The sequence below is a fragment of the Ornithorhynchus anatinus genome, chromosome 6, assembly GCF_004115215.2.
Source record: "Ornithorhynchus anatinus isolate Pmale09 chromosome 6, mOrnAna1.pri.v4, whole genome shotgun sequence".
Lineage (NCBI taxonomy): Eukaryota > Metazoa > Chordata > Mammalia > Monotremata > Ornithorhynchidae > Ornithorhynchus > Ornithorhynchus anatinus.
In genome coordinates, this window is record NC_041733.1 from 46,499,645 (window position 1) to 46,510,358 (window position 10,714).

The window sequence follows — 10,714 nt, forward strand, 5'->3', positions numbered from 1 at the left end:
AGGCCGGGAGTTGGACGGGAGGGTCCCCCCCCCCCCCCATCCCGACCCCCCCCCTCCGGGAGGAAGGCGGGAGATCCGAGGGGCGGGGGGAGGCGGTGGAGACCCCGGATCCGGATCTCCCCCCCGCCATCCCCTCCGGGCCGGCGCCCCCCTCCCGGGTCGGGGGCTCCCGGGCCCGGGTCTCCCCCTCCCCAGCCTCGAAGACGGATGCAAACGAGTCGACCGATGGTGAACACAAAGAGTTTTTTAAAAAAACGACGACGACAAAAAAAAAAAGGGGGGGGGCGATGGCGGTGAGATGTGCGCGGGGGCGGCGGGCGGGGGGGGTGGTCCGAGGGTCCGTCGGCGTCCGGGCGGGCGCCGCCCTCCCCGCCGCCCCCGCCGGCCCCCGGCGCGGCGCCCGGGAGAGCGGGCGGGGGGCGGACGCCCGCCGGGGCCGTCCGGCGGGCGTCCCCGGAGGAGGCGGCGGCCGGTCAGACCTTGTAGTAGATGTTGGCGGGGCTCTGGGGGGGCATCTCCTGGACGATGTAGACGGGGTGGCCGTAGTCGCCGCTGACCTTCTCGTAGTGAGGGCAGTAGTTGTTCTCGGCAGTCCGGAGGGGGATGATGATGTCGCTGGCCTCGGTGCCCGCCGTGCCCCCGGGCCCCCCGCCGCCGCCGGGCCCCCGCCGCCGGGGCCCGGCCCGCCGCCGCCCAGGCCCAGCCCCCCGAGGCCGCCCTTGGGGCCGGGCCCGGCCAGCGTGCGCAGGGACAGGGCGGCCGCCCGGGCCTGGCTGTGTTTGCGGTGGCGCTTCCGCAGCTTCAGCAGCAGCACGGTGAGGAAGATGATGAGGAGGAGGAAGATGACGCAGCCGGCCCCGACGGCGGCGAACACGGCCACCTTGGAGCCGAAGAAGCCGTCGGCGGCCCCGCCGCCCGCGCCGCCCGCCTGGTTGACCGTCTCTGCCGGGGGGGAGGGAGGAGCGGGGCGGCGGTTCAACGGCGGGCCGGGGCGCGGGGGCACGGGCCGGAGGACGGGGCCGGGGGCCGGGGGTCCCGCCTGGGACGGGGGCTCGGTCTCCCTCCGCCCGGCCCGGCGGTGGGCGACGGGGCCCGGCGCGTAGCGGGAGCTTAACCGACGCCACGGGCGATGGGTATTGTCGGGATCGCCCCGGGGGGCGGGGGGCGGGGGGCGGGGCCGGGAAGGCCCGAGGCGGGAGGGGCGGCGGGATCGCCCCGCGCGAGGCGGCGTGGCCGGGCTCGGGAGCCGGAGGCCGTGGGTCCCGGTCCCGGCTCCGCCGCCCGTCCGCCGGCGGGGGCGCCTCGGGCCGGCCGCTCCGCTTCTCCGGGCCTCGGGCCTCTCTTCCGTCAAACGGGCCCGAAGACGGGCCGGGTCCCACGCGGGACCACCCGACGGCCCCGTCTCCACCCCGGCGCGCTCCGGACGGCGCGCGCTCGACAGATCCCGCGATCCTCTCCCCGCGGCGGGATTTAGGTCAGCGGGACGGGGGTCGGGGGTGCCGGGAGAGCGGGATCCGTTCTGGGATCGCCCCGGGGAGGGGGGCAGGGTGCGAGGACTTAGGTCAGCGGAGAGGGTCTGGGCGGGGGGGGGGGGGGGGTCCTCCTCCGGGCCTCGGTTTCCCCCATCCGTCAAATGGGGACGGAGCCCGGGAGCCCCACGGGCTTCCGACGGCGGGGACGTGACGGATAGCGTCGGCGTCGTCTCCCGCCCTCCCGGTTATCGTCGGGGGGGCCGCCGGGGGGCCGGGCCAACGGGGGCGCGGGGGGCGGGGGGGACGGGGAGGTCCGCGGGGCGACGCGAGCACTCACCGTGTTTGCCGTCCGGGCCGCCGGCGGGCCGGGCCCCCCGGGGGGCCTGGGTGGCCACCCTGACCGTGTTATCGGCCGCCTCCTTGCTCGGCCGGCTGGTGGCCGGCTGCTCCGGCCCGGCCCCGCTGGGGTCTGGGGGGGGCAGACGTGGGGGGGGACGGACACCCGCGGCGGTCAGGCTCGGTGGGGGGGTCGGGGGGGGGGGCGCCCCCTCCCTCCCTCCCGCCCCCCGGAAGCGGGCACTCACCCTGGCCGACCTTCATGACGATTTTCATGGAGCGGGATTGGCAGACCCCGCCCTCGCGGTTCTCCAGCCCCTCCAGGCTCCCGTTAGACGTGGCTGGGGGAGACAGAGGACGGGCGGGTCAGGGGGCGCGGGCGGGAGGTTCCCGGGGAAACGATCCGTCCCTTCAGATCCGATTTATCGAGCGCTTTACCGCGTGCGGAGCGCGGGCCTGGGTTCTAATCCCGGCTCCGCCGGGTGACCCCGGGCCGGTCGCCTCGCTTCCCCGGGCCTCGGTTCCCTCCTCTGGAAAATGGGGGCGGAGGCCCCGAGCCCCACGCGGGACGGGGACCGGGTCCCACCCCGTCGGCTTGGATCCGCCCCAGCGTTTAGTACGGCGCCCGGCGCGTGGTAGTGATGACGTCGGTGTCTGTTAAGCGCTTACTACGGGCACAGCGCTGTCGTAAGCGCTGGGGGAGATACAGGGGGATGAGGTCGTCCCACGTGAGGCTCACGGTCTTCGTCCCCGTTTCACAGATGAGGGAACTGAGGCACAGAGAAGCGAAGCGACCGGCCCACAGTCACACGGCTGACAAGGGGCAGAGTCGTGAGCGCTTAACCGATGCCGTCATTATCATCGGAGCGCCCGGGCGCAGGCGCGCGCACCCGCGTCGCTCAGGGCAGTCCATCGTGTTCACCGAGCGCTTACCGTGCGCGGAGCGTTGCGCTCGGCGCCTGGGAGAGGACCCCAGCCGGCCAGCCCCCGCCCGTCCCCCACCTACACCGGCGCAGCCCCCGGGAGCCCGTCGTGGGCAGGGGAGGCGTCCGCCAACTGTCGCGTCGTCCTCTCCCCGGCGTCCGGCCCAGTGCCGCGCACGCCGTCGGCGCCGCCGACTCCGGCGGGAGGTCCGCGCCTCTCGGCGAGCTCCGCCGTCCGGAGCCGGGATCCCCGCATCGCCGTTTAACGTCGGGGTCCCCCTCCGGACGGTCGGGTCCCCGGGGGCCGGGAATCTGGCCCGCCTACTCCGTCGTGGGGTCCCCTCCCGAGCGCCCGGCAAATACCACGGACGGACCGACCGTGGGCAGAGCGCGCGCGCCCGCCGGCCGGCTGTCCCGGGCGCTTAGCGATTCCTCCTCCCGTCCGCCTCCCCCTCCGGCCCGTCGGCTCCTCGGGGGCGGCCCGTCGTCGTCCGGTCCTCTCCCGGGCGTCCGGTCCACCGCCCCCCGGGCGGGAGGCGCCCGGTAACTACGAGAGGTCGGTCCGACCGTGAGCGGGCCGGGCCCCGCCCGGGCTCCGCCGTCCGGGGCCGGGCACGCGGCCGGCGGGCCGTCGGCGGGAGGGGGCCGCCGGGCCCCCGGACTCACAGGTAATGTAATAGTCCTGATGGCGCTTGAACTCCAGGCCCATGTAGTTGGGGCTGAACTCCTGGAACTTGATGGTGAAGCGGATCTCGGTGTCGGGACGGTTGCAGGTGACCAGCACGTTGGGATCCAGGACGGTGCTGCAGGTGGACGCCTGCTCCCGCCGGACCAGGTAGAGCTTGTAGTACTCGTACGGACGGCCGGCCTCCGCCCGCGGGCACGTGATGTCCAGCTTGTCCCCGATCTCGGGGTGGATCACCAGCCCCGTCCCGCTCAGGAATCTGCCCGGGGGGGAGGGGAGGGACGTCAGGGCCGGGAGTCCCCCCCCCCCCCCGGAGACCCCCCCCCCGCCCGGCCCTGAGACCACCGGGCCCCCGGAGACGCCCCCGGCGGGCTCGGGCCGTCGCCCCCGGACGCTCCCCTCCTCGGACCCGGGACGGCGGGCCCCCGGAGACGCCCTCGGCGGGCTCGGAACCCTCGCCCCCGGAGACTCTCTCTTGCCAGGCCTGAGGCCGTCGCCCCCCCCCCCGAGACCCTCCCCCCCGTCGTCACTGGGCCCGTCACCCCCAGAGACCCCCTCCCTCAGTGGACCCACGACCGTCACCCCCAGAGACCCCCTCGCACTGGACCCGGGTCCAACACCCCCAGAGGACCCTCTCCCGCCCCCCCACCCACCGAGCCCCTGGAGACCCCCCCGCCGGCCCCGGGGACCCTCCCCTCCCGCCGGGGCCCATCCCCCCCTCCAGGGAACCCCGGAGACCTTCCCCCCCCCCAGACACTCCATCACCCCCCGGAGACCCCCCTCGCCGTGTCCGGGACCGTCACCCCCAGAGACCCCTCTGCTAGGCCCAGGACCGTCCCCCGCAGACCGGTCTGCCGCGTGACCTCGGGGGGAGTCACCTCCCTTCCCTGGGCCTCATTTCCCTCATCTGTAAAATGGGGATGGCGAAGGTGAGCCCGGCGTGAGACGGGGACTGGCTCCAACCCGATCCGTTTGGATCCACCCCGGGGCTTAGTAATAATGTCGGTACTTGTTAAGCGCTTACTTCGGGCAGAGCACCGGCCTAAGCGCTGGGGGAGATGCAGGGGAGCGAGGTTGTCCACGTGAGGCTCACGGTCTTCACCCCCATTTGACAGATGAGGGAACTGAGGCCCAGAGAAGTGAAGTGACTCGCCCACGGTCCCACAGCTGACAAGGGGCAGAGCGGGGATTCGAACCCATGACCCCCGACTCCCAGGCCCGGGCTCTTTCCACAGAGCCGCGCTGCTTCTCTACAGGGTACGGTGCCCGGCCCCCCGGATCTGCCGCTTGTCAGCTGTGGGACCGTGGGCGAGTCACTTCACTTCTCTGGGCCTCAGTTCCCTCATCTGTCACATGGGGATTAACTGGGAGCCTCACGTGGGGCGACCCGATGACCCCGTATCTCCCCCGGCGCTTAGAACGGTGCTCGGCACATAGCGAGCGCTTAACGGATACCACCCTTGTTAAATAGCACAACTATGATCACCATTATTCTTATGCCCCTCATGAAGCCCGGGGCTTCATCCCCAAAGATCTGCACAACAGACCTGGGATGGCACCCCCAGAGACCCCCGCCCCCCGGCTCTGCCACTTGGCAGCTGTGTGACTCTGGGCAAGTCACTTGGGAAGCAGCGTGGCTCAGCGGAAAGAGCACGGGCTTTGGGGTCGGAGGTCATGGGTTCGAACGCCGGCTCGGCCACTTGTCGGCTGTGTGACTTTGGGCGAGTCACTTAACTTCTCGGTGCCTCGGTTCCCTCCTCTGTAAAATGGGGATCAAGACCGTGAGCCCCACGTGGGACGACCCGATTCCCCTGTGTCTACCCCGGCGCTTAGAACGGTGCTCGGCCCATAGTGAGCGCTTAACGGATACCAACATTATTATTACTTCGCTTCTCTGGGCTCTCAGTTCCCTCATCTGTAAAATGGCGATGAAGACCGTGAGCCTCACGTGGGACGACCCGATGACCCCGGATCTCCCCCGGCGCTTAGAACGGTGCTCGGCGCATAGTAAGCGCTTAACAGATACCGACGTTATCATCATCAGAGGCCCCCTTGCCAGATGGAGGGACCGTCACCGCCCAGAGACCCCCTCACCGGCCCCAGAACCGTCCCCACCTCGAGTGACCCGCCGAGACCCCCCTCTCCAGGCTCAGGACGGGACCCCCCCCCCCAATTAAAAAACCCCTTGGGGGCCCAGGACCGTCACCCCCAAAGTTACCCCTCCCTAGGCCTGGGACTTCATCCCCAGAGACCTCATGGCGTCGTGGCTAGGGCCCGGGCCGGGGTAGGCAGCAGGTCATGGGTTCTAATCCCTGCCTCACCACCCGACTGCTCTGTGACCTCGGGCAAGTCACTTGACGGCTCTGGGCCTCAGTTCCCTCACGTGGAAAATGGGGATGGAGACGGTGAGCCCCAGAGGGGACGGGGACCGGGTCCGACCCGATCTGCTCGTCTCCACCCCGGCGTTTAGTCCGGCGCATAGTAAGCGCTTAACTGATACCGCTGTGCTCGTTATTGTGTGACTGTGGGCACGTCACTTCTCTGTGCCTCAGTTCCCTCATCTGTCAAATGGGGATTCACCGGGAGCCTCACGTGGGACGACCCGATGACCCTGTCTCTCCCCCAGCGCTTAGAACGGTGCTGCGCGCACAGTGAGCGCTTAACAAATACCGACATCATTATAGCGTGGCTCAGTGGAAAGAGCCTGGGCTTCGGAGGCATGGGTCATGGGTTCGACTCGCGGCTCTGCCGCTTGTCAGCTGGGTGACCGTGGGCGAGTCCCTTCACTTCTCTGTGCCTCAGTGACCTCATCTGTCAAATGGGGATTCACTGTGAGCCTCCCGTGGGACGACCCGATGACCCCGGATCTCCCCCGGCGCTTAGAACGGCGCTCTGCACGTAGTAAGCGCTTAACGAATGCCAACGTTATTATAACATTATTATTATCATCATCTCCACAGCAGGCCCAGGATGTCCTCACCGCAGGCCCCCACCCCCGCCAATCGCTGGGCCTGGAACCGTCACCCCCGGGGACCCTGGCCGGACCCGGGACCCGCCCCCAGATGACCCCCTGGACGGGCACAAGGCCGTCACCCCCCAGGCCAGAGGTACCACACAACCCCCACCCCCGTAACCCCGCGGGGCCAGAGAGGGCGGGCAGGTGGCGGCGAGGGGATGCCGGGAGCGCCCGGTGACTCCGGCCGTCAACGCGGCGGTATCCGTTAAGCGCTCGCTAGGGGCCGGGCACCCAGCGCCGGGCGCGGGGCCGGCCGAGTCGGGTCGGACGCCGTCCCGGGCCCCCGCGGGGCTCGCGGACCCCGTCCCCGCTTTCCGGACGAGGGAGGCGCGGCCCAGAGAAGCGAGGCCACCCGCCCAAGGTCACCCGGCGGGCGAGCGGAGGGGCCCGGGCGGGGAGGACCCGTGACCTCCCGCCCTCCGGGCCCGGGCTCCGGCCACGCCGCCGCCGGGCCGCTAGACCCTGGCTCCGTCCCGGGCCGGAGGAGGGGGCTCGACGAGGTCGGACCGGGCCAGGACCGACCCGTCCGGGTCGCCCGCCTCGGGGCGGGACCCCCCACCCCCCGACCCCTCGCCCGGGGCCGCCACCCCGGCCGGAGCCCGCCGGCCCCGGGGAGGGGCTTCGCGGGAGACCCCCCCCGACCCCCCGGGGGGCGTCGGGGGGGCCCGGGGGACCCGGTTGGCCCGGCTCCCGGGCCGGGCGAGGCCCGGACCCGGGGCGGGGGCACCGAGGCACGGCGGCGCCCCACCCCCTGCCGCCCGGCTTCGGTTACATCAGATAAGAGCCCGGCAGGAAGAGACACCTAAGCCGGGAGGGGGAAGGGCCGAAGGTCGCCCCCGGACCCGGCCCGGGCCCCCCTCCGGGCCCCGGATCGGCCGGGGGGGGGGACCCGGCGCGGGGCGGGAGGAGGGGGTCCCCCGGACCGAGAGGCCGCGGTGCCCCCGGAGAGGGCAGCCCGGCAAGGTCGGACGAGAAGCAGCGCGGCCCGGCGGGCCGAGCCCGGGCCCGGGAGTCGGAAGGACTCGGGTTCTCATCCGGCCTCCGCCGCTCATCTCGGCCGGGCCGGTCGCTCGACTCCTCTGGGCCTGGGTCGCTCGACTCCTCTGGGCCTCGGTTACCCCGTCGGTTAAACGGGGGCGAAGAGGGACGGGGACCGCGTCCGACCCGAGGAGCCCGGATCTGCCCCGGCGCTCAGTTCAGCGCCCGGCCCGAGCGCGAGCGCCCAAGCGATGCCGGAAAAAGTACCGAGAGCCCTGTCGGGGACGGGGATTCCGCCCTACCCGATCAACTCGGATCCACCCCACCGCTCGGTACGGCGCCCGGCCCGTAGTAAGCGCTCGAATGCCGTTAAAAAAAAAAAAAACCACAAGCCCCACGAGGGACGGGGACTATCGTCCCACCTGCTTAGCTTCGCTTCCACCCCAGCGCTCGATACGGCGCCGGGCACACGGTAAGCGCTTAAACGCCACGCAAAAAACGCCGGGAGCCCCCCGAGGGACGGGAACCCCGTCCAAGCCGACGGGCCCGGATCCGCCCCGGCGCCCGGCAGGGTCCCCGGCACCCGGGGGGGCGCTTAAATACCGTAACGGAAAACTACACCGCGGGACGGCGGGCGGCGCGCCCCCCGGCCCCCCGGCCGGCCCAGGCGGGACCCCCGGGTCGCGGATCACCGGGGGGACGGCCAGACGCGCCCGCGCCGAGGGCAGGGCCGGCCGGACCCCGGGGGCGGTCCCGGGCCCCCACGCGCGGCCCGCCCCCCGAAACCTCCGACCGGCCGGGAGCCCCCCCTCCCCGCCGCCCCCCCGGACGGAGCCCCTCCCTCGGCCCTAACGGGATCGACGCGGCGCGAGGGAGGGAGTCCGGGCACCGCCGGCGGTGACGGCGCGACCGGGGTTCGCCCCCCGAGGAACGGGGTGGAGGGGAGACCCCCCCCCCCCTCCCGGCCGGGGACCGTGACCCCGTCGCCCCCCTGCGGGAGGGTCACGGCCCGGACCTCGCAGGTAGGTGGGGGAGGAGGAGGAAGGGGGGGACGCCTCCCGGGTGGCCGCAGGGCGGCTCCCGGAGGGGCGACCTTTGACCCCGGCACCTTCCAGGGCGAGGCCCGCCTTGGGGTGGGGGGTCTATCGCGGCCCCCTCCGCCGGGGCCTTTGGCAGAGAAGGACGGGGGGGGTGTCCCGGGGGGGGGGGGGGATCCCCCAGACGGCACCCCCTTGGCGGGGCGGGGAAGGCGTCCGCTACGTCGCGAGAGGGTCCCGAGCGCCCGGCGCGGTACCCCGGGCCCGGGAGGGGCTCAGTAAGTAGGACGATCGCCCGAGGAGTCCGGGGGCCGGGGAGGAGGGGGTCCCCCCGGGGGGGGGGATCCTCCAGACGGCACCCCCGTGGCGGGGCGGGGCGGGGAAGGCGTCCGGTACGTGGCCAGGAGGGTCCCGAGCGCCCGGCGCGGTACCCCGGGCCCGGGAGGCGCTCACTAAGTAGGACGACGGAGTGAGGAGGCCGGGGCCGGGGGGAGGAGGGGGTCGGGCCCTTCCGGGGGGCCCCCTGAGTCACCGGGCGCCGCGCCCCGCCGCGCCCCGCGCCCTGCGCCCCGGGCAGAGGGAGGGAGGGGCCGTGCCAGGCTCGGGCGTGGGCACGGCCGGGGCGCAGGTGGCGGGGGAACCCCTCCCGCCCCCTCGGAGGGGCGCCCCCCAAACTCGGGGGGCCTCCAGGCCGGGGGAGGCTCTCGCTCCCCTCCGGGGGAGCCCGCCGTCCTCGGGACCCCGCCTCGAGGGAGGCCCGGGGAAGGGGGCGGGGGGGGGGGTCCGTCCCCCCAAATCCGGGGGCGGGACTCGGGGAATTGGCCGCCGCGGGCCGAGATGCGCCCCGCGGCCCCTCCCCCCACCCCCGAGAAAGTCGAGCGGGGTCCCGGGAACTCCGGCCGCCCCCTCCCTCCGCCCCCCCGGCCGGCCGGACTCGGGCTGGGGGAAACCGAGGCCCCATCGGGGGCCGACGACGGGCCGGGCCCCGTTCGAAGCGCTGGGACGGACCCGAGCGCTCGGCCCCCGGAGTCGGGGCCCGCGCGGCCCGGCGCCCCCTCCCCACTCTCCCCCGCCCTCCCCGCGGGGCGGGGGCCGCCTCTGCCTCAGTTTCCCCCCCCCCTCGGGGGTCTCGGAGGGGGTGGGGAGGGCCCGGACCCCCCCCCCCCGCCGTCCTCCCCCTCCCCGAAGGGGGGCGGGGACCCCCCGGCGGGCGAGGATCGGGGGCGGGGGGGGGGTCCCCGCTTCCGGGCCCGACCGGGAGCCCCCCGGGCGGACAAAGGCAGCCGGAGCCCCCGCTCCCCCGCCCGGTGGTCTTTGTGTCGCGTGTCCGCCCCGGGCCGTTGGGGGAGGGAGGGAGGGAGGGAGGGAGAGCGAGGGGGTCGGGGCGCCCCCTCCCCCGCGACCCCCCGCCGGGCCCGGGCCGGGAAGGGGAGGGGAGGGGAGGGAGGGCGGCACCCCGGGCCGGGCCGGGCCGGGCCCCCCCCCGCCCGCCCGCCCGCCCCCCCCCCGGCGCGCACTCACTTGGGGTTGCGCGAGCTCCAAGCGACGGGCTCCAGGGTCTTGGCGAGCGGCGCGTCCAGCCCGCAGAGGGTCAGCGCCAGCCCCAGCAGCCAGCAGCGTCCCGCCGGGCGCCGCCCGGTCCGGCCCATGGTCCGCGCGGCCTCCCGCCCCGCCGGAGCCCCGCCGCTCAGGCCCCCATCCCCCGCCGGGCCCCGCAAGGACCGGCCCCGCTCGGCTCAGGCCCCCGCCTTCGCCCCCATCGGGAGGAGGCCCCGTCCGTCGCTCCCTCCCTCCCTCCGTCCCTGCGACCTCCCTCCGTCCGCCCGCCCGCCCGCCCGCTCGCTCGCTCGCTCGGTCCCGCTCAGCCTCGGGCGTCGAGGGCGGAGGCGTGATCCATGCGGGGGCGGCGGGCGCGGCGCGCCCCCTGGCGGCGAGGGCCGGGGCGGCGGGGGGAGGCGGGGGGACGAGACGGGACGGGACGGGAGGGGAGGGGGCTGCGTGGGTCGGGGGTCCCGGCGGGAGCCCCACGCGCGCCCGGCCGATCCCGCGGCCTCGCCCGCCCCGCGCGCACAGCCGAGCCCCCCGCCCGGCCGGCGGCTGTAGTCCCCGGCTCAGGCGCGCCCCGGGGCAGCCCCCGCGCCCGCCGCCAATGGGAGGCCGCCTCCCGGGGTCCTCGCCCGCAGGACACGCCCCCCCCCCCGCGCCCCTCCCCTCCCCCCTCCCCGGGGGCGGGGGAGGGGCGAGCGCCCGCCCTTAAAGGAGCCGCG

The 10,714-nt window shown here is 74.5% G+C and overlaps 1 protein-coding gene across 1 annotated transcript; it reads right to left on the bottom strand.

Annotated features, from left to right (window-relative positions):
- Nucleotides 1–407: 407 nt before the first annotated feature.
- Nucleotides 408–10,357, bottom strand: EFNB1 (ephrin B1). Its single transcript, XM_029067084.2, has 6 exons — nt 9,969–10,357; nt 3,398–3,675; nt 2,057–2,149; nt 1,810–1,941; nt 714–942; nt 408–642 (listed from the first exon to the last, which is right to left on the bottom strand). Exons 1-6 carry the CDS (start codon nt 10,094–10,096, stop codon nt 474–476), a joined length of 1,029 nt encoding a protein of 342 aa, XP_028922917.1. The 5' UTR covers nt 10,097–10,357; the 3' UTR covers nt 408–473.
- Nucleotides 10,358–10,714: the final 357 nt, after the last annotated feature.

Coding starts and splice junctions, on each gene's coding strand:
- EFNB1 (XM_029067084.2), bottom strand. CDS start 10,096: ATGGGCCGGACCGGGCGGCGCCCGGCGGGACGCTGCTGGCTGCTGGGG. Junction 1,942..2,056: donor CGTCATGAAGGTCGGCCAGG/GTGAGTGCCCGC, acceptor TGCCCCCCCCAG/ACCCCAGCGGGGCCGGGCCG. Junction 943..1,809: donor CGGCCCGGACGGCAAACACG/GTGAGTGCTCGC, acceptor CCCCCCCGGCAG/AGACGGTCAACCAGGCGGGC.